The sequence below is a fragment of the Hyla sarda genome, chromosome 1 (genome assembly GCF_029499605.1).
Source record: "Hyla sarda isolate aHylSar1 chromosome 1, aHylSar1.hap1, whole genome shotgun sequence".
NCBI classification, from domain to species: Eukaryota; Metazoa; Chordata; class Amphibia; order Anura; family Hylidae; genus Hyla; species Hyla sarda.
In genome coordinates this window covers 527,284,973-527,308,567 of record NC_079189.1, presented here as the reverse complement: position 1 = coordinate 527,308,567, position 23,595 = coordinate 527,284,973, and the positions used below count along the sequence as shown (strand labels likewise).

General features: G+C 41.2%; 2 protein-coding genes and 1 long non-coding RNA gene across 7 annotated transcripts in view; 2 read left to right on the top strand and 1 right to left on the bottom strand.

Moving 5' to 3' along the window:
• DHFR (dihydrofolate reductase) overlaps positions 1-23,595 on the top strand; it is a 268,430-nt gene that overhangs the window by 22,317 nt on the left and 222,518 nt on the right. The gene's annotated exons all lie outside the window — the stretch shown is intronic.
• LOC130291092 (uncharacterized) overlaps positions 1-23,595 on the top strand; it is a 46,565-nt gene that overhangs the window by 18,552 nt on the left and 4,418 nt on the right. The gene's annotated exons all lie outside the window — the stretch shown is intronic.
• MSH3 (mutS homolog 3) overlaps positions 11,276-23,595 on the bottom strand; it is a 193,778-nt gene continuing 181,458 nt past the window's right edge. For 2 of the 5 annotated variants that reach the window (XM_056539398.1, XM_056539404.1), the window contains 4 exons: positions 22,496-22,682; positions 20,100-20,238; positions 13,409-13,583; positions 11,306-11,761 (listed from right to left, as the gene is read on the bottom strand). In XM_056539398.1, coding sequence (XP_056395373.1) covers positions 11,665-11,761; positions 13,409-13,583; positions 20,100-20,238; positions 22,496-22,682 — 598 coding nt within the window. In that variant the 3' untranslated portion in view covers positions 11,306-11,664. Of the gene's footprint in view, positions 11,762-13,408; positions 13,584-20,099; positions 20,239-22,495; positions 22,683-23,595 lie in introns of all 5 variants that reach the window. The other 3 variants (XM_056539413.1, XM_056539388.1, XM_056539377.1) reach the window with 3 other exon arrangements.

Below are 23,595 nucleotides of genomic sequence, written 5' to 3'. Positions count from 1 at the left end.
GGCAGCAGTTCTTACACTAACGCATCGAACGTCTCCAAACATTTCAAAAATGTCCATGATGGCAATGTAGCTTATTTTTCGTTCTCGGGTATCGAAATAATTCGATCACATGACAGAGGTGGAGACCGCATCAAATCATTACGTAATAGGGAAATCTTTTGGATTTACTCCTTACGTACATTTCAACCACATGGGTTGAATTTGAAAACAGACGTCATCCTTCATTATTAGTTTTAGATTGCTATTAGATATTGCACACACATTATTGTTTCATTATTTATTGGTGTATTTTTTATTTTTTTTGCAATTTTTTTGTTTTTTGCAACCTTTTCTTTCCTCCCAATATACATTTTGTGTCTCTTTAATAATATACAGGTTTCATATATATATAGTTTGCACTCAGTTTATAACTATGTTATAGGTGCTTAATAATTTATGATTTTATACCTGTTATGTTTAGCAGAGGGGCGCCTCAACTTTTGGAACGGACAGGGTTAATCCCTGTCTTAGGATAGATGTTTTACTCACCTGTTCCATTAGAAGGCTGGGATATATTCCCCCACCCCTCTGCTTCCCACCATGCATCTGATGAAAGGTCACATGACCTGAAACGCGTCATGCTTGGCGCTGATTCCTGGAATTTTAAATGTTTGTCTCTCCATGTCGATGATTTTACGTGGTTCCAATAAAGGTGAAGTTTCATAATCGCTGGCATTTACCTGCTTTCTTCGTAGATTTGTAAATTACTTCTATTAAAAAATCTTAATCCTTTCAATAATTATCAGCTGCTGAAGTTGAGTTGCTGTCTGGCAACAGTGCTCTCTGCTGACATCTCTGCTTGTCTCGGGAACTGCACAGAGTAGAAGAGTTTTGCTATGGGGATATGTTTCTAAACTGGGCAGTTCCCGAGACACGTGTCATCAGAGAGTACTTAGACAGAAAAGAACAACTCAACTTCATCAGCTCATAAGTACTGAAAGGATTAAGATTTTTTAATAGAAGTAATTTACAAATCTGTTTAACTTTCTGGAGCCAGTTGATATATATATATATAAAAAAAATCCTGGATAACCACCTTTAACCCCTTAACGACCAAGGACGTAAATGTACGTCCTGGTTTGGCGGGACTTCCTGCACCAGGACGTACATTTACGTCCTGTGTATGACCGCGAGCATCGGAACGGTGCTTGCGTCATACACGGCAGGTTCCGGCTGCTAGTAGCAGCCGGGGACCCGCCCGTAATGGCCGACATCCACGATCGCGCGGATGTCCGCCATTAACCCCTCAGATGCCATGATCAATACAAATCACGGCATCTGCGGCAGTGCGGTACTTTGAATGGATGATCGGATCGCCCGCAGCGCTGCCGCGGCGATCCGATCATCCAGCATGGCGGACGGAGGTCCCCTCACTTGGCTCCGGCCGTCTCCCGGGATCTTCTGCTCTGGTCTGCGATCGAGCAGACCAGAGCAGAAGATGACCGATAATACTGATCAGTGCTGTGTCCTATACATAGCACTGAACAGTATTAGCAATCAAAGGATTGCTATAGATAGTCCCCTATGGGGACATTAAAAGTGTAAAATAAAAGTTGAAAAATGTAAAAATAAAAAGTAAGAAAAAAATTAAAAATCCCCTCCCCCAATACAAATGAAAATTGTCCGTTTTTCCTATTTTACCCCCAAAAAGCGTAATAAAAAAAAATAAACATTTTGTATTTGGTATTGCTGCGTGCGGAAATGTCCGTACTATCAAAATATAATGTTAATTATCCTGTACGGTGAATGGCGTAAACGTAAAAAATACAGCTTTTTTGTCACATTTTATAAAAATTTTTTATAAAAAATGATCTAAAAGTTTTATATACGCAAATGTGGTATCGATAAAAAGTACAGATGACAGCGCAAAAAATGAGCCCTCATACCGCCCTATATATGGAAAAATTATAAATTTATAGGTGGTCAAAATAGGGCGATTTTAAATTACTGATTTTGTACAAAAAGTTTTAGATTTTTTTTTAAGCGGTACAAAAATATAACAGTATCTAGCCATGGGTATCATTTTAATCGTATTGAACCACAGAATAAAGAACACATGTCATTTTTACCGTAAAGTGTATAGTGTGAAAACAAAACCCTCCAAAATGCGCAAAATTTTGGTTTTCATTTCAATTTCCTCCCTTAAAATTTTTTGGGGGGGTTCGCAGTACATTTTATGGTAAAATGAGAGGTTTCATTACAGAGAACAGTTGGTCACGCAAAAAACAAGCCCTTATATGGGTCTGTAGATGGAAATATAAAGGAGTTATGGATTTTAGAAGGCAAGGAGGAAAAAACAAAAACGCAAAAATAAAATTGGCTTGGTCCTTAAGGGGTTAAGCTTTTGGGTAAAAATCTTGGCTACTGATTGGCTGAGCCAGCAGATCCTCCACTGAGAGCTCGTCCTGGAAGCAGGAAGACAAAGATAAGCAGACCAGAATAAAGCTGAACAGGAGTTGCAGGTGAGTTTGAATACCCCTTTAAATTTTATTATCATACTTCGTGACAAGGCTAATGATTTACTCTCTCATCAAGCAGGTGTTACCCAAACAATCTATCAAGCCTGCGATATATGAGAAACGGAATGTAATGACCATATGAAGGGTTACATAACCATAGTACACATAGATCTAGTATCACCTGTAATGTGTATCACTACCTCCTTTCCTTCACACACCTGAGTGCTCCAGAACACCAGTCTTCCAAAAGCTCGGCCTCCTTCCCTTTAACTTTTGGCCTTTTTTCGTGTTCAATCCTTTTTTATGTAGTTTTGACTTTTTCCAAATTAGTTTTTCAGTCAGTACATGCATTATTTATATTGTGTTTTTTTTTCCTGTGCTGTCTTTTCCTAGAACAAATCATGTGATATAGTGATCTTGTCTAGGATATGAAAACACAACAAATAAACAAAAAAAATATGACGATTTGAGCAGTAAAAACAAAACAAAAAACAAGACCATTGCCATTAACCCCCAAAATGGACCACACATTTAGAAGATACAGCATTTTTCCGCAAAACCTTATACGCTCATATGTAGCCTTATTTTGCCTTAAAATTGCCTTCCATGATGCAATTTATGTGTCTCCCCCCCCCCCCAAAAAAAAAAAGTGTATCAGTACATGCATTTCTGTACAATTTTTTCTCCACTTGTTTTACTCTCATTACATGTCAAGGATTTTTCTTGAAGAACCAAAAATGGAAACACACATTTCTACAAGTGTTTTTTCAACATACATGGCAGCTGGTACTCTTTTTAATGTCAGTCAAAACAATTATCACCTTTCTACTTGACAGGTGATATTTGCTAGATTGTTGGAACCCCTACAATTGCCATAAAAGAGGACTTTGAGTTACAGTGGGGAGAACAATTATTTGATACACTGCCGATTTTGCAGGTTTTCCTACTTACAAAGCATGTAGAGGTCTGTAATATTTATCATAGGTAATCTTCAACTGTGACAGACAGAATCTAAAACAAAAATCCAGGAAATCACATTTTATGATTTTAAAAAAATATATAATTTGCATTTTATTGCATGACATAAGTATTTGATCACCTACCAACCAGTAAGAATTCCAGCTCTCACAGACCTGTTATTTTTTCTTTAAGAAGCCCTCCTGTTCTCCACTCATTACCTGTATTAACGGCCCCTGTTTGAACTCATTACCTGTATAAAAGACACCTGTCCACACACTCAAACAGATTCCAACCTTTCCACAATGGCCAAGACCAGAGAGTTGTGTAAGGACATCAGGGATAAAATTGTGGACCTGCACAAGGCTGGGATGGGCTGCAGGACAATAGGCAAGGAGCTTGGTGAGAAGGCAACAACTGTTGGCACAATTAGTAGAAAATGGAAGAAGTTCAAGATGACAGGTAATTTCCCTTCGGTTTGTGGCTCCATTCAAGATCTCACCTCGTGGGGCATCGATGATCATGAGGAAGGTGAGGGATCAGCACAGAACTACACGTCAGGACCTGGATAATGACCTGAAGAGAACTGGGACCACAGTCTCCAAGAAAACCATTAGTAACACACTACCCTGTCATGGATTAAAATCCTGCAGCACACGCAGGGTCTCCCTGCTCAAGCCAGTGCATGTCCAGGCTCATCTAAAGTTGGCCAATGACCATCTGGATGATCCAGAGGAGGAATGGGAGGTCACGTGTTCTGATGAGACAGAAATAGAGCCGTGTTTGGAGGAAGAAGGAGGAAGAGTACAACCCCAAGAACACCATCCTGACCAGGAAACATGGAGGTGGAAATATCATTCTTTTGGGCTGCTTTTCTGCAAAGGGGACAGGAGGACTGCACTGTATTGAGGGGAGGATTAATGGGGCCATGTATCTCAAGATCTTGGCCAACCTCCTTCCCTCAGTCAGAGCATTGAAGATGGGTCATGGCTGGGTCTTCCAGCATGACAACAACCCAAAAAACACAGCCAGGGCAACTAGGGAGTGGCTCCATAAGAAGCATCTCAAGGTCCAGGAGTGGCCTAGCCAGTCTTGAGACCTGAACCCAAAAGAAAATCTTTGGAGGGAGCAGAAAGTCTGTATTTCCCAGTGACAGCCCCGAAACTTGAAGGATCTGGAGGTCTGTATGAAGGAGTGGGCCAAAATCCCTGCTGCAGTGTATGCAAACCTGGTCTAGAACTACAGGAAAAGTTTGATCTCTGTAATTGCAAACAAAGGTTTCTGTACCAAATATTCAGTTATGCTTTTCTGATGTATCAAACACTTATGTTAAAACAATTGAAAATAATTTTTTTTAAATAATACAATGTGATTTGATGGATTTTTGTTTTAGATTCCTTCTCTCACAGTTGAGGAGTACCTATAATAAAAATTGCAGACCTCTACATGTTTTGTAAGTAGAAAAACCTGCAAAATCGGCAGTGTATCAAATACTTGTTCTCCCCACTGTATGAGTTTGAATGGAATGGGGGTTGAGCAAATGCCCTACTGCTCCAAACTGCCAAGCAAAGTAGTTGGACCCCTTACCGATCTAGCATTACTATTAGATGATAAATGCTTTTGGATGGAATACACCTTTAATCATTGTGAAAATAAAGAGAGAATTTACATACTTTGTTTTTCAATTTTCTTCACTTTTTTTGCTGAGAAAAAAAAATGACTACGTATTGAAATCTGTTTTTCTTTTTTGTTATTGCCCCCACAGAATAGAAGGATGAAGTACTTTATTTTCCCAGTCTTGAAAGAATGTTAAAAGCCCATAGTATGAAAGGAGACAATGCATTAGATAGCTCCTGTATGTTTTGTAGGTATTACACTTTTTGATCCATGCAGACCATCTTTGATGTGCCGTGTCTTTTGCCTGTTTACTTGATGGCTATACATTGACTATAGCTAATACATGATTTTCCCTATTGACTTCAATGGAAAAATAAAAATCTGCCACTAGATTATATTGCTGCCGGCTTTGCTGCAGAAATTCTGGACAGTCACAAAAAATCTACAATGGCAGATTCTAAATACTTTTCACACTAAATCCACACTATAAATCTACAGCGGCAAATTCTCAACAAATTCATGTACTTTTTGCTCAGGGAATAATTTGTAGCAACTCCATCTAATGTAGTGTTAACTCAAGAGGTAGTAAAATAAATAGGTAATGCTTGGCTGAGGTTGTGACCAGGTCATCTACATACACTTGGCCACTGTATAAGAGACTCCCATCTAGTAGCATATTTGATCTCCTTTAGCCTGCTGAACTGCAGAAGTTTTTTGTGTTAAATTGTTTTGCAGGAATACTGGCCTACGGGGACAGGATAGCAATTGCTGCACATTACGTGGAGGTACTGCCATGTTCTGAACAGCCCTTTCTACCTCATAATAGTTGCTTTAGGATTAGACTCTGGAGTGTGGAGTCCTGGAAGGCATGGAAAACTCATAATCATGTTCCTAGAACCAATCCTTAAAGGGGTAGTCCAGTGGTGAAAAACTTATCCCCTATCCTAAGGATAGGGGATAAGTTTGAGATCGCGGGGGGGGGGTCCGACCGCTGGGGCCCCCTGCGATCTCTCTGTACAGGGCCCAGGCTCTCCGACCAGATAGCGGGTGTTGACTTCCGCACGAAGCGGCGGCCGACACGCCCCCTCAATACATCGCTATGGCAGAGCCGGAGATTGCCGAAGGCAGCGCTTCGGCTCTGCCATAGAGTTGTATTGAGAGGGCGTGTCGGCCGCCGCTTCGTGCGGAGGTCGACACGCCCCCTTACTGCGGGCTGTTGGGGCTCCGTACAGGAGATTGCAGGGGGCCCCAGCAGTCCGACCCCCCGCGATCTCAAACTTATCCCCTATCCAAGTTGTTCACCACTGGACTACTCCTTTAACCCCTTAAGGACTCAGCCCATTTTGGCCTTAAGGACTCAGACAATTTAATTTTTACATTTACATTTTTTCCTCCTCGCCTTCTAAAAATCATAACTCTTTTATATTTTCATCCACAGACTAGTATGAGGTCTTGTTTTTTGCGTGACCAGTTGTCCTTTGTAATGACATAACCCATTATATCATAAAATGTATGGCGCAACCAAAAAACACTATTTTTGTGGGAAAATTAAAAAGAAAAACGCAATTTTGCTAATTTTGGAAGGTTTCGTTTTCATGCCGTACAATTTATGCTAAAAATGATGTGTGTTCTTTATTCTGAGGGTCAATACGATTAAAATGATACCCATTATTACATACTTCTATATTATTGTTGTGCTTAAAAAAAATCACAAACTTTTTAACCAAATTAGTACGTTTATAATCCCTTTATTTTGATGACCTCTAACCTTTTAATTTTTCCGTATAAGCGGCGGTATGAGGGCTAATTTTTTGCGCCATGATCTGTACTTTTTTATGATACCACATTTGCATATAAAAAACTTTTAATACATTTTTTATAATTTTTTTTAATAAAATGTATTAAAAAAGTAGCTATTTTGGACTTTTTTTTTTTTTTTCGTTCACGCCGTTCACCATACGGGATCATTAACATTTTATTTTAATAGTTCGGACATTTACGCATGCGGCGATACCAAATATGTCTATAAAATTTATTTTTTACGCTTTTTGGGGGTAAAATAGGAAAAAGGGACGTTTTACTTTTTTATTGGGGGAGGGGATTTTTCCCTTTTTTTTTACTTTTACATTTTTTAACATTTTTTTTTTACACTTGAATAGTCCCCATAGGGGACTATTCATAGCAATACCATGATTGCTAATACTGATCTGTTCTATGTATAGGACATAGAACAGATTAGTGTTATCGGCGATCTTCTGCTCTGGTCTGCTCGATCTCAGACCAGAGCAGGAGACGCCGGGAGTCGGAAGGAGGAAGGTGAGGGGACCTCCGTGCGGCGTTCTGGGGATCCGATCATTCATTGAAATCGCGCACTGCCGCAGATGCCGGGATCTGTATTGATCCCGGCACCTGAGGGGTTAATGGCGGACGCCCGCGAGATCGCGGGCGTCGGCCACTGCCGGCGGGTCCCTGGCTGCGATCAGCAGCCGGGATCAGCCGCGCATGACATGGGCATCGCTCCGATGCCCGCGGTTATGCACAGGACGTAAATGTACGTCCTGGTGCGTTAAGTACCACCGCACCAGGACGTACATTTACGTCCTGCGTCCTTAAGGGGTTAAAAGGGGTACTCCGGTGCAAAACTTTTTTTTTTTTTTTTTTTTTAAATCCACTGGTGCCAGAAAGTTAAACAGATTTGTAAATTACTTCTATTAAAAAAATCTTAATCCTTCGGGTACTTATTGGCTGCTGAATACTACAGAGGAAATTATTTTCTTTTTGGAACACAGTGCTCTCTGCTGACATCATGGCCACAGTGCTCTCTGCTGACATCTCTGTCCATTTTGGGAACTGTCCAGAGCAGCATATGTTTTCTATGGGGATTTTCTCCTACTCTGGACAGTTCTTAAAATGGACAGAGGTGTCAGCAGAGAGCACTGTGGTCATGATGTCAGCAGAGAGCTCTTTGTTCCAAAAAGAAAAGAATTTCCTTTGTAGTATTCAGCAGCTACTAAGTACTGGAAGGATTAAGATTTTTTTATAGAAGCAATTTACAAATCTGTTAAACTTTCTGGCACCAATTATGGCACATTGTATTTTTCTGCTACAAGTGTCCTTCTGCTGTAACAACTGTCAGGAAGGAATAGACTTGGTCAGACACAATGCTTAAAAAAGCCCCCCTGCCCAAATACATTCCTTACACCATTACACCCTCTCCACCAGCCTAAACTGTTCACAACTGATAGAAAGGGTTAATGGATTCATGCTGCTTGTCCCAAATTCTGCTTTTCCCATCAGCATTGTGGAATAGAAATCTGTATTCATCTGTCCAGGTGATGTTTTTCCTGTTTTTGCATTCTTTAGTCCACAAAAGTTTTGCAACTTGGTTTCCCTTAGACCATTGGTCTAAAAATGTGGCCCTTCAAGATGTTGCAAAACTTCAACTCACCAGAATGCCCGGAGTTGAAGTTTTGCAACATCTGGAGGGGACGCAGTTTGAGACCACTGCCTTAGACAGCAATGGCACTTGTATTGATCATTTCTGTTACAGCCTATCGATGCTAGCACACGATGACTTGTGTGTCAGGACATGTTATTTGGACATCAACATAGTATTCAGCTGCAATTTTTATTGACTGTGCACTGCCTGTTTATCATTTTGATTCTTCACATCCCCCCCCTCTGACCCCTTAAAGCGTACCTGTCAGATCCCACAAAAAAAAAACTGTTATTTGTTACTCAGTACCTCATCCTGATCATGTACATGTAATTTTTATGTCGCTGTCAACCATATTTCACAAAAAAATTGCATATTGCAGCTGCTTAATGTCTTTTTAATTGTCTCAAAGGGAGGGGGAGTGTCCTTTCACCTGCTTTGTGATGACTCCTCCCCCTCACTCATTCTGCTGACTCACTGCTCTTGGAGGAGCCTGGCAGCCCTGCTCTGTAACCCTTTCCTTTCTGGTTTCATGCTGTACACACACACAGACACACAATGATTATTGGAGATTGTCTGTACTCTACCACCAAAGACAATATAGTGAGTGTATAACTTACATCTTCCTGTCATTCATGTGTGTCATCCTTTGCCAATCCTGTAATGCTGGGACTTTGGAATAGTTGGAGGTACAGTGTTTGGATAACTCTTTTTTGCAGCAGTGTTGCCTTCAGTTGTGTGCCTACAGCTTTTACAAAACTACAACTCCTGACATTCTTTGACTGTCCAGGCATGCTTGGAGTTGTAGTTTTGCAACAGCTGGAGGCACACGTTTGGTAAAACTGTGTTACAGCAGCGGTGCTGCAAGCCATCTTGTGTCCATGACCCTTGGACACCCTCATGCTGCTGTGGGACTCATCAGTGTCCCAGGAGGTATGGGGACCCCTAGTGGTGGGATTTTTAAAGGCAGTTTTCTTAAAATGTGACATTTTTTTAAAGAAGTATATTAGAAAAACGTGTGTTTTGCCAAGATGTACAACATATAAAAAGTTTTTATATCTGACAGTGGCCATTTAAGTCACTGAGTTTTTACATTCACAGGATCTCATTTTCCCCCATCACATCTTCTTAATACTCTCCATAACATTGCATGAGAAAACCACCAAAAGTTGGTAGTTTTTTAAATCCTGGCCCCAGCTAGTCGAGCACCGATGACAATGTACCAAAGTTGCTCAGATTTTCTCATCCTATGTAGATTGACAATTAAACCGATCACTGATTTTATGCTTCACTTCATGGTCACATGTCTAATTTCAAACCTCAAAAAGCCAATCGTGAAAGGACAGGTGCGTAAATGACCATTAACTGCATGGTTCACAAAAACACAAATTATTTTTTATAGATTCCAGGATAAAGGGGTGCTCTGCAGAGGTTAAGAAAAATAAAAATCCCAAAGCCAGCACAATACCTGTCTTTCCTTTTAAGCTATCCTTCCCCCCAGCAATAAATCCTGCTATACTCTGAATGGCAGCAGTCAGTGATTAGATCTACAGCAGGAATAATTGTGACTAAGAATCTTCACTGGGCTTCTCAGCCGCAAGGTCCTCACACAGGGAGGGGGAGGTGTGCCTGTGAAGCCAGAAATCATGTGGTGTATGTCTTGCTGGAGGGTGGGGGCTAGTCTCATTGAGAGGTTTACACAAAGACAAGCAGGATCTGAATATGACATCTTTCCCTCACTTCCTGCATGTAAGTGACAGCTGAAAGAGGGAAACTGCTGTATATAGCTAATGAATGATATTTAGACAAATGCATAGGTTGGTGAGAGGGAAAGGAAGGGCTATGGGTTTACTTCCACGGAGTACCCCTTTAATATTCGATGCTGACAAACTACTTTATCAATATAACTTGATGTCTCATCTAAATTCATGGCTGCTGACTGTTCAAGTGTTCAGACTAGTACGAAAATAGAATCAGATTGATGGAGTTCTTCCCACAGTGATTTTATCAAGTTTCCCAGGATTAAAGCGCAACTGTCATGGATAATGTACCCCCCAGACTAATAACATGATAGTATAGATGATGACACTTGTAATGCAGCGATACCTTTGGCTGCTCTTTATAACACTTTCATCATGCAGTCAGCAACAGTCGGATAGGGGTGGCTGGGGATCGTAATGCCGCACCTCCGCCACGCCTATCCCCTGTAAGTGAGTGTGATTGACACACAGGTCCCCACCCCCGATGTCCATGATGTACGGTCCGGCGTGACTCCACTGAGCCTATACATATTATGTGCACCTTTATGATATACAGTGCCAGTACTCCTCTTCTAGCTCGCTCCCTGCCTCTAGCACTGCACAGTCGCACTGAGCTGGTGGCAGACAACGGGAGCGAGCTCTCTGCCTCTAGTGAAAGCAGAAGCAGCGCGTCTCCGGCACAAGGAGAAGAAAGAAGAGGAGTACGGGCAATGTATATCATAAAGGTGCACATAATATGTATAGGCTCAGTGGAGTCATGCCGGACCGCACATCATGGACATCGGGGGTGGGGACCTGTGTGTCAATCACACAGTGGTCCAGCGCTCACTTACAGGGGATAGGCGTGGTGGAGGTGGGGCATTACGATCCCCGGCCACGCCTATCTGACTGTTGCTGACTGCACGATAAAACTATTTTCCTGCTGATAAAGTGTGATAAAGAGCAGCCAAAGGTATCTCTGCATTACAAGTGTCATCATCTATACTATCATGTTATTAGTCTGGGGGGTACAATATCCATGACAGTTGCGCTTTAAGCTTTATTGTAAGACAAGGAAGAAACTAGTCAATGCTTACTGACTAAAATAGTTTTTATGTTCATGATCTCAAGTAGGAGTCGTGTGCCACACGCACAAGTGTATTATTACTTCTAACTTTCTTAAATGATGTCCCCATATAACACACCCCACCTTAATGTGATCCTTTTTCTGTGAGGTCTTACATGGGCTGAAGCTATAAAAACGCTGCATCATTTATGTCCCTTGTGTCTAATTTTTCATGTACATTAGGGTTCATATTCCAATTTATATTCAGCACAGTCATAAACTATGCATTCCGTGCATCCCAAGCGCCTCCATCTCCTTCACCCCAGTCCCTTCCCCACTAGCTTTGGTGTTTCAAGACGACGGTTCAGATGATTCAAAGTTCAATAAATTTTTCAGCTTCTCAGTACTTTGAATATTCCAAGCTTCTTGAAATGTCCTTATCTTCCTCCTGTCAAAAAAATTATATATTAAATAATTGATTTTCTACGGAAAAGAAATGATCATACAGTGATCATTTAAAAGCGATACACAAAAGATATATCGGTTCTGGCTGAAGACACTGCCTGACAAGATAGATAATAAGTGTCTGATCGCAGGGGGGAGGGGGTCCGATCACCAGGACCCCCGGGATCTCGAGAACGGGGCCTCAGCTCTCAGATAGAGCCATGTGCAGCAAAAGACACACGCTTTTTTATTTCTATGGGTGCACTGAAGAAACCCAAGTACTATACTTGGGTATCTTTGGTGCTCCCATACAAATGGATCACGCTTATCCTTTATTCTGTGCATAGGGAACAAGTTGTTTTTCTCTGGACAATACCTTTGAAGTGTTGGCCCTAATTTTCAGTGGCATAAACCTCTGAACAGTGTAGTTAAGCAACTATAAAGCTCTTAAAAATCCATAGCGGTCACATCAAATTCACATTTTTACATGTCAAAACATTTTTTTAAAAGGATCTCCCGGAGTATAGTACGGTTTTAGGTCTGGTCACAAAACCGGATACAGGGCAAAAGTGAGCTGAGCAGAGTCACTGACTCCAGTCGGCTGGGGTACGGTAGCGCCCAGTTTTCCCAACTCCCAGCCTGTTTCGGCAGCCGTAGGCTGCAAACGTGATGTGAATTCAGCCTTATTAAATACGGATTCCGATAAGTTGCCTTAAGCAGTACTGAAGCATTAACTGTAGGTATAATTCTGTAAACTTTGGTAATAATGGTGTATAAAACTGCAGTATGTCATTTCTAGCTATATTATGAATAAATACAGTAGTTAAAGGGTTACTTTGCTACCCAAACAATGTTTGCAGGCTTCCGTGTTCACGCCCGCCCCATTGTGATGTTATGCCCCGTCATGTGATGTCACATCCCGCCTCCTCAATGCAAGTCTATCGGAGGGGGCGTGGAGGCCATCGCACCCCTTTCCCATAGACTTTCATTGAGGGGGCAGGCCATGATGTCACGAGTCGGCAGGCGTGAACACGGAAGCCTGCACACAGCGTTCGGAACTGAATGTTCCGGATGCTGGGTAGCGGAGTAAACCTTTAACTACAGTATTTATTCATAATGTAGATAGAAATGACATACTGCAGTTTTATACACCGTTATTATCAAAGCTTACAGAATTATACCTACAGTTAATGCTTCAGTACTGCTTAAGTACTCAATGTTCCAGATGCTGGGGAGCGCAGTAACCCTTTAATGATCATGAGCCCTCAGGGGATAACACTTGCCAACCATCTGCTACTCTATATTCTCTGTGGGTCAGTATTCTCTTCTCCTTAAAGAGAGCACCTTACGGTGTGTGGAGATTTAGAAGCCATTAGCACTCCACTGGGAAGAGGAATATGCAAAGCAGCTCATTAATATGCAACCTGGTCAGGTGACACTCCCTGGCCTTCAGTCTATCTAGCCTAGATTGGCAGGTGAGTGGCATATCGACATAGGTAAAGGGGGTATCTATTCTCCTTAAAAAGAATGGAGTATTTTAAAGACATTTAGCATGCCAAATTCTCTGTTCCATATCAGATGAGAATACAAAACTGTAGTAATAGAATCATGTACTAGTGCGGAGTGTAAAATATATTGGCAATATGTTTACCTTTGCATCTCCACTAACCCCTCCAGTTCTTTAGATTTACAAGCTGCTTTCTTTAAAACCTCCTCGGGGACACCTGCCAGTTTAGCAACATTCAATCCATAACTCCTTGCAGCAACCCCTCGAGTTATCTGATATAAAAACGTGATGTATTCCGGCTTATCCGCAACTTCAGACTCTATAGAATTAGGAAGACATACAATGTGCAGTCAGGCACACATAACAGAAAACAGCCTCATATAAAAGCATTCATATTCATATTTTTCTAATACAGACCAAATGGTTTATGCTATATTCACACTTAGGGACCACGTCTTCTTGATGAGCGGGATCCAGGCATTCAGACCCCCCCCCCCCCCAGCAATCATTCATCTATCAACCAAAGTGTAAACAGTTGATAAAGGATATTAATGGGCTAACCCTTAACAAAATAACTGATGGAGGTTTCAGAAGGAGCTGTTGTGAAAACTTATTAGAGGAGATGTCCAGCCAAAAGTGGTAAAAAAAACCCTGTAATAAATAATTATGCTCACCAGTACTCCACATGGCATCCCAGCTCATTTGTTTCAAAGATCTGACCCCCATAGCCCCTATAAACATCCTTTGAAAGCCTAAACAAACCATCACCCCTGTGCCTATTTCCAGTGTAAGCTATGGAAGGTGCTACCTTGACAGAGCTGAGCAGGTCACATGGTTAGAGAAACAGTGAATATAAATGGGGGGGGGGGGGGGTCAATTACAAAGAGCCGTGTCGTGGACCAACCTAAGTGGTGCCGGGAAGTCATCACATGTGCTAAGAACTGGACTTTCTGTCTGGAGGAAAAGCTCATTAAAACAGGGTATGTAGTGTACTCCACAAAGATTACACGTGTACTTTGCAAACAGATGTTACTTTCACATGTGCAGCTATATAAGGGTCATTTCATTTGGCTGGTCATCTTCCACATAAGAGGGCAATGTGTCTTCTATTACTATTGCCCATAAAGGCATAGACAATACTACATACTTTAGATTCTAATTTCAAGAGTTTAGTGGAACTATGTAACAATGTTCACCATCTACTCTTCTACTGCTCCTCATCCTTAACTAAGGATCTACAGAGACTTGGTCTTCCAGTTGTTTCTTTACAGTATTAGGATATCTTTTGTGACAGGTTTCTGATATTTCTGTTCTATGTATTCATCCAGTGACTGCAGAACCATCTTTACTATAATTACATTGTATTATACATGCAGGCATTGTCATCACAACCACATTAGGCTATAGATAAACAGAAATCTCACAGGAGGGGGCAATGACTATTACTGCATTATTAGATATACAACTATCAACCCCTGATGGTGATATGACTAGTACCCCTGGTGGGGATATGACTGTGGTTTATCCACTTTTAGTACTGGGACTTATATATATGTCAGACATGGTTATGTTTATTCTCCTTTTATTCTGTAGTGTATAGCTTAAATTCTTTCAGTTGTTGTAATGTATGTACATATATATCTGATGATTTGCCTTCTACCAGTCTGATGAAGGGTTAAATAGATCAAAAACATTGCTGTAAAAATCAGTGTACACAGGAGTTATCACTAAATCCTCAGTAGTGGTGCATAACTGTTCTGAGACAAGAAATTTCTAAATAAATTTACAATAATGTTACAGGCTGGGGGGAGGTGGGTTATAATGCTCTACAATGAGGATTTGTCAGCAAAAAGTGTTTTTTCACAAATCATGTTAAAATTATTTAAATAGGAGGTTTGGCTCCATGGGACAGTTATTTTAATGTGCTCATCCTTCTTATTTGCATCTGTGTTACATAATAATAATAATAATCTTAATAACCCCTTAAGGACCAAGACAATTAGGTCTGTACACCTCTTAAAGACCAGGCCTGTTTTTTCAAATTGGGGATGTCTGACTTTATCAGAGAATAACTCTGGCAACATTTTGCCAATCACGATAATTCTGATATTGTTTTTTTTTTTGTCAAAAGTTGTCCTTCATGTACATAGTAAAAGTAACTTGATATCATTTGTAGTCCTTTTTTCAAAATGCATAAAATCATGAAATAAAAAATAAATAAAGATTTTTTGTTATTTTAACACTAATAGGTGCATATACTGACTTACTGACCAAATAGTTTATGAAACTTTTACTTTCAGATGTCTACCGTATTTATCGGCATATAAGACGCATTTTTTAGGCTAAAATTTTTAGCCTAAAGTCTATCTGCGTGTTATATGCCAATAACCCGCACGCTTTAAATCAATGAACTGCAGCGGCTTTTGCAGGTCCAGAGACCTGCCGTCGCTGCCCGCTTCTCTCCCCCTGCCTTTCCTGGGGTCTAGAGCCCTGCTGGCGCCGCTTCTCTCCCCCTGGCTATCGGTGCCGCTGCCCCGTTGCCTCCCCATCCCCGGTTTTATAATTACCTGTTGCCGGTGTCAGGTCTGCGCTGCTTCGCGTTGAAGACGTCACTCGTCATTGCGCCTCGCAGCGCATAGCAACGACGTAGGAGACACCACACCGGAGCCAGAAGCAGTGCGGACCCAACCCCGGTAACAGGTAATTATAAAACCGGGGATGGGGGAGGCAATGGGGCAAACTTTTTTTACCCAAATATCCTTGGTAAAATGAGGGTGCGTGTTATAGGCCGGTGCGTGGTATACCCCGATAAATACGGTACTTTATTTTTAAAGCATTTTTTAAATTAACATTTTAAATGAATTAGATGCCTAACAATTTTACTTGAAATTTAGAAAATGTTAAAAGTACATCTGTTTGTTATGTGCTATGCAAGGTATTGCATCCACACGTTTATCTGTTGTAGGATGTCATTGTGGTACTTGTGACCATATGCAGGCATCCGCCATTGTATGCATATTATGCTGGGGATTGCCCATAGCAACGGACCACAAGTGCAGGACCTCTACCCCAGCATAGGTGCACAACTGCCCTTGGGGTTGAGCACCTCCTGCCATTTCAGACCACATCAATGTAGTTATTCAATGTTTAAAGTAGAACATAGGACCCCCCCCAATTACCCCATTTTAACCACTTAAGGACCAAGGGCATACCTGTACACCCTGAGTCATAGCGGGTCGGGCCCCGTGGCATATAGCGCACGGCACTGATCGTGGTGCCCCGCGCTATTGACCCTTTAGTCGCGGCGTTCAAAGTTGATCGCCGCATCTAAACTGAAAGTAAACTACCCCCGGCTGTTAAATCACGGCGTCCCGAACAGCTGGAACACACAAGGACGACTCCTACCTTAATCCTATGGGATTACAATGATCAATGTAAAAGATCAGTTGGAATTGTTAAAAAAAAAAAAAAAAGGTAATAAAGATCCCTCCCCTAATAAAAGTTTGACCCTCCCCCCCCTTTTCCCATTTAAAAATAAAAAAGTTAGAGTAGAAGATGACAATTTTAAGCGTATCAAATTTTAATGCATCAAAATCAAACCTATATAAGTAGGGTATAATTTTAACCGTATGGACCTACAGAATAAAGATAAGGTGTCATTTTTACCCAAAAATGTACTGCGTGGAAACGGAAGCCCAAATTTGTCGCACACTGATTTTTTTTTTCCATTTCACCGTAGATTTTTGGGTAAAATGACTGATGTCATTACAAAGTAGAATTGGTGGCGCAAAAAATAAACCATCATATGGATTTTTAGGTGCAAAATTGAAAGAGTTATGATTTTTAAAGGTAAGGAGGAAAAAATAAGTGCAAAAATCCCTGGTCCTTAAGGGGTTAAAAACTAGACCCCTCAAGGTATTCGCTAGGGGGTACAGTGAGTATTTTAACACCATAGTTTTTTGGCAGGAATTATTACAAAGTCAGTTTTAAAAATTTGAAATTTGCTTTTTTTCACAAATGCATCATTTGTGGGACATATTTTTTGTACATCGCTTCTGATATTGAAAGAAATGCACCCTATATTTTATTGAGCTGCTCGGCCCGTTTTTGGAAATACCCCCGGTTAGGCCATATTTGGTTCCTTGGCCATGTGGTAGGTACCAGAAGGAGAAAAGCGCCATTTGGCTTTGGCTCAGGGCATCATTTTAGGCCGAATGGATTATACGTTGCACTTCATGCCTGCAAAGGGATTTAGCTGCCAGAACCATACAGAACCCCCACAAGTGACCCCATTTTGGAAACTACAGCCCCTAAAGTATTCACCTAGACCAAAAGTGGGGCTGGAATGGTTACAAAGTCAGTGGAAAAAATGTTATTAGTTTTTTTTCACAAATGCATCATTTGTATATATGTACATATTTTTACATATTTGTACATATTTTTTGTACATTGCATCTCAAAAGTAGAAAATGCGGCCCATATTTTATTACACTGTTCGTTCCGTGTTTGGTAATTACAGGCCACACTTCATCTTGCAAAGCAGTCTAGCTGTCAGAACAATACCGCACACCCAGAAGTGACCCCATTTTAAAAACTACACTCCCTAAAGTATTCACCTAGGGCAAAAGTGAGAACATTGAGCCCTTATTGTGTGGCTAGAATTATTTCAGTCAGTGGAAAAAAATTTCAATTAGCTTTTGTTTCCACAAATTCTTTATTTATGGGACATCATTTTGGTAAGTTGCTTTTGAAATGGAGGAAATGCGCCCATATTTTATCACGCTGTCCGTCTGGGGCTGGGCAGTACCCCTACTTAGGCCATATCTGGTTGCCTGATCGCCTGGTAGGACCAAGAAGGAGAGGAGCCCCCTTTGGCTTTCAGGGCATCATTATATGAATTATAGACCCCACCCCATGCCTGCAAAGGATCGGAGCTGTCAGAACGATACCGCAACTTGTAGTGTATTGGTTGGACCAGTGAGCGCTCTGATCGGTCCTTAGTCGGCTTGCAGTGACGTGTGGCTGTCTGTGAGAGTTAAAGCTCCTGATGGATATATCCGTCATGTTCTGGGAATAAGAACCTACTCAAGGCGAATATATCCATCACTGGACGTTAAAAAGAAAAAAAATCTTAAAAAAAATGGTTTATTTTGTTGGAGGGGGGGGGGGGTGTTGGGTCATTTCTGCAGTATAGGTGTCCGTTGTCATGTCAAAAAGGGATGCCAATGTATACTGTAGCAGTCTCATTCAGAAATGAATGGAGCTGCTACACAGCTGACGGATACCTCTAACATACTGCTGAAATGCAGTATGAATCGGATGCAGTGTAGGGTCACATAGAGCGTATCTGCAGCATATTTCACACTGCGGATGCCCCCTGGCATAGGTAGCTGCGGATAGGTAGCTCAGTGTCTCCGCTCATGACTACCAGCGGGAAATCCGCCGCTATGAGTGGACACACAAAGGTACCCAGCCGCAGCAAAGAGCTCATTATTGTGACTGCTGGCGGGCATCCGCAGCATGTAACATGCTGCGGATGTGCGTCGTGTGATCCTACACATTATGCATTTTTTCATTATATTTACATACAGCATACAGCGCCTATACTGGATACTGGCACGCTTTGCAACCGGTATCTGGTATGCTGCAAATCAAGACCAACCAGTCTGTCTGGCTAAAGACAGACGACCCCTAGTGGCATCTATTTTTAGATAAAATTTTTGGGGGAAATTTACATTTTTTAAAATAAATTTATATTGAAAAAAGCCATCATAAGATTTGTTCTATAATATATAAAAAGTTTTCAACAATGACAGTGCCTCTTTAAAAAAAGAGATGGAAAAGTGAAGAAAAACATTTAATGGAATCCTGCCCTGTGAATACAGAAAAACATTAATCAAATATCAACAATCTCAAGGTTACAAGTTCATCTCCAGAGATCTAGATTTGCCTTTGTCCACAGTGTGCAACATTATCAAGAAGTTTGCAACCCATTGAACTGTAGCTAATCTCCCTGGGCGTGGACGGAAGAGAAAAATTTATGAAATGTGTCAATGCAGGATAGTCCGGATGGCAGATAAGCAGCCCCAAACAAGTTCCAAAGATATTCAAGCTGTCCTGCATGCTCATGGTGCATCAGTGTCAGCGCAAACTCTCCGTCGACATTTAAATGAAATTAAACGCTATGGCAGGAGACCCAGGAGCACCCCACTGCTGACAAAGAGACATAAAAAAGCAAGACTACATTTTGCCAAAATTAACTTGAGTAAGCAAAATAGTAAAGCACATCATTCTACTGTTTACCGAAAACAGAATGAGGCCTACAAAGAAAAGAACACAGTACCTACAGTGAAATATGGTGGAGGTTCAATGATGTTTTCGGGTTGTTTTGCTGACTCTGGTACTGGGTGCCTTGAATGTGTGCAAGGCAATGACCCCAAACTCATTTTTTGGGTCTTCCAGCAGGACAATGACCCCAAACATACGTCAAAAAGCACCAGAAATGGATGGCAACAAAGGGCTGGAGAGTCCCACCAACAGGTATCGGATTAGGTGTCGGGGACATTTGCATGAGTACAAGTACTCGTGCAAATATCCAGTATCGGTCCCGATACCAATACTAGTAACGGGACATCCCTACTCAATGTACAATGATGAAGTCGATCGGATGTCAGTTGTATGAAGCCACAGAATGTTAGAATCTCCTTAATATATAATACATAAAGTTCTGCCATATTAAGGTGGTTTACCATTTCAGTGAGAGTACGCCTCTGATAATAGAGAGTGTACACCAAAGTCATGGAGAATTACTGGTTAAGCCATATAATGATCACACCTGCCATCATTCCATGTTCATCCCCTTGCTCCTCATCGATAAAGAAAGCCATATGATAGTTTCCAACAACAGAAGAATAGCAGGATTCCAGTTCACACAATGGAGGGTAATGTGTGACAAACAGTGTCAGAGATGTCACCTGAGGCAGAACATACATAAAAATAAACATAGAGAAAATACGATAAAATACACAGCACAGATAAAACACTTTCGTGGAATAAATAAATCACATAAATCCTGTAGGAAATCATCCTTGTATGTTATCTCATAACCAGCAATGGTATGGACCCTCATACCAAGAGCAAAATTTCACTTTTTTCAATGCTTCATTTTAAAAGGTTATTTTTTAAACATTATTTAGTCGACAATTTTTTTTTTAGGTTTTAAGGGACACTTGTTTAAAACTGGAGCAGAAATTGATTCATTTTGATATTCCAAGCTTTCACTTCTTAAACTGTTTGGGCAAAATAAAATCTGCACTGATGATTTGCTATGGGTAACAAGGTCACTTCCCGTTAGGCATTTTGATAGGTGTCTAAAAGAAAACCTGTCTACCCCACATAACCCAATCAGAGTTCAGCTCTAATTTCTTAAACTGCTCTTATATAATTAGGGCTTGAGCTCTGATTGGTTGTTTTGGGCATCAAAGACAGATTTTGAATCTGCCCCAATGTTTGTAACTGTGACTCAACATGTTTGCACTGCATTGTTGGACATGCTCCTGATGCTGGTATATGCTGAGCATATCCATAGGTTATGGGTCTAGTGTATGGATGTCTGGTTACTATACCTTCTGCTTAATATTTTTTTATTGAAGTCATTGAGCAACACACTTGAAACCTGTAAGTTGTGGGGTCAGGCATCCATGGACTGAACTTATCTTACCAGCATATACCAAGGATGCTTGATTGGAACTCTTGAAATAAAATACTGAAGAATTGCAGTCAATTTAGCGATCTCATATAACAACCTCCTGCTGGCAGGGTATTATAGGAGTACAATCATGGCAGGTTGCTATTGACTAGGATATCTAGGGGGTCAAACAGCCAGGATCAGAGGTATCTCCCTATTAAAGGGGTATTCCAGGAAAAATATTATTTTTTTTTATATCAAATGGCTCCAGAAAGTTAAACAGATTTGTAAATTACTTCTATTAAAAAATCTTAATCCTTTCAATAATTATCAGCTGCTGAAGTTGAGTTGTTGTTTTCTGTCTGGCAACAGTGCTCTCTGCTGACATCTCTGCTTGTCTGGGGAACTGCAGAGAGTAGAAGATATTTGCTATGGGGATTTGCTTCTAAACTGGGCGGTTCCCAAGACACGTGTCATCAGAGAGGACTTAGACAGAAAAGAACCACTCAACTTCAGCAGCTCATAAGTACTGAAAGGATTAAGATTTTTTAATAGAAGTAATTTACAAATCTGTTTAACTTTCTGGAGCCAGTTGATATATATATATATATATATATATATATATATATGTTTTTTCCTGGATAACTCCTTTAAAGCCAGGTGATCAAGCTCCTGCGGCAGGATCTCTGTATAAATCTCCTTTCAATGTTGTAGCCCGAGAATACATTGATCAGGATACAAATTTGCCTGAATTCCTATGCAAGTTTATGGAACTTCCGGAAAATCCAAATCCTGGTCACTGTAGTTTCAAGCAAGTCTCGGGCTACAAAGTTGGCGGGGAATTTAAACAGATGTCCTGCTGCCGCAGCATGATGGGAGTTTCTCTTTGACATCTGACACAGTTCCCAAGTCCACTCCATTCTTCCTTAAAGGGGTACTCCGCCCCTAGACATCTTATCCCCTATCCAAATGATAGGGGATAAGATGTTAGATCGCCGCGGTCCCGCTGCTAGGGACCCCGGGGATCGCTGCTGCAGCACCCCGCTATCATTACTGCACAGAGCAAGATCGCTCTGCACGTAATGATCGTTACGTCACGGCTCCTCCCTTCGTGACCTCACGGCCCGCCCCCGTCAATACAAGTCTATGGGAAGGGGGCATGGCGGTCGTCACGCCCCCTGCCATAGACTTGCATTAAGGGAACGGGCCGTGATGTCATGAGGGGCGGAGCCATGACATCAAGCTGCTCCGGCCCCTGTATCGCCCGTCATTACGCACAGAGTGAACTCGCTCTGTGCAGTAATGATGGCGGGGTGCCACAGCGGCGATCCCCGGGGTCCCCAGCAGCGGGACCGCGGCGATCTAACATCTTATCCCCTATCCTTTGGATAGGGGATAAGATGTCTAGGGGCGGAGTACCCCTTTAACACTGCCAAAACTTTATAGCACATAAAAGGTGCGGTAAGGGGTTTATCCCGATAACTAAGTGCTATAATAGATTTGTAGCAAACGGAATGATTATATAAAACCATAAGAAAACTTACATCTCTTATAATGTGCTCCAGAGTTGCATATGCTATAGCGATCCCATCATGTGTACTGGTGCCTCTCCCCAATTCATCCAAAATGACAAGAGACCGAGGACTGGCTTGCTTTAATATCTCTGCGGTCTCTGACAGCTCTTCCATGAAAGTGCTTCTTCCCTTATAGATATTATCTGCAGCTCCCATTCTGTAAAATAAAAGCAGCTATAAGTTTTTATAAAGCAAATACCAAAAAATACAAACAAGCCCTGTTTTCTATATTTCAGCAGGTTTCTCTGTTCTACAAGAAAATCTACTTTACAGAGGACCTGTCAGATCTTCGGACATTTCAATGTGAATAAATTCCTAATGGCATAAAAATGCTAAGACATCTTTTCACTGCTGTTCCACTGTTATTCCTCCTGTAAATATATGAATAAATTAATAACTGGGTATTAGTATTCTACTTGGCAAAAGTGTGCGCTGACTGGACAAGTGTCCGACTGTATATGGAATATGAAGAATGATAATGCCCTGTTGTGATTTTAATTCTTCATATCCAGAAGACAAGGCTATGTGCACACTCCGTTTTCGGTTTGCATATTCAGCCTAAAAAATTACAAACACAGGGGGGGGGGGGGGGATTTATCAAAGGATTTATGTGCTTTTTTTTCACGTAACTTTGGTGCAATACTTTGGTGCAGTGTCTTTTTGCGCCAAAGTTTGGCGCATCTTCTCCACGGTCATTCTTACAACTTTCTCAAAATCTCACGGTCCTGTGTGTGATTTTAACTTTAGTCAGTAATTCCTCATTTGCGCCAACCGATCTTTGGCGCAATTTTGCACCTTTAGGGTTTTTTTTGGGCGCAAATCACCACCAAGAAATTTTGCACATGGAAAACACACTTAGCAATGTCAGAAAATTTAAAGGCGTCAAAATACATTAAAACATTTTTTTGTGAAAGCAGCGCCACACAGGTTCAGGAAAGGTAAGCACTAAAGTAGTGGTCTCCAACCTGCGGACCTCCAGATGTTGCGTAGGTAGGGATCGACCGATTATCGGTATGGCCGATATTATCGGCCGATAATCACGATTTTGGGCATTATTGGTATCGGCTATT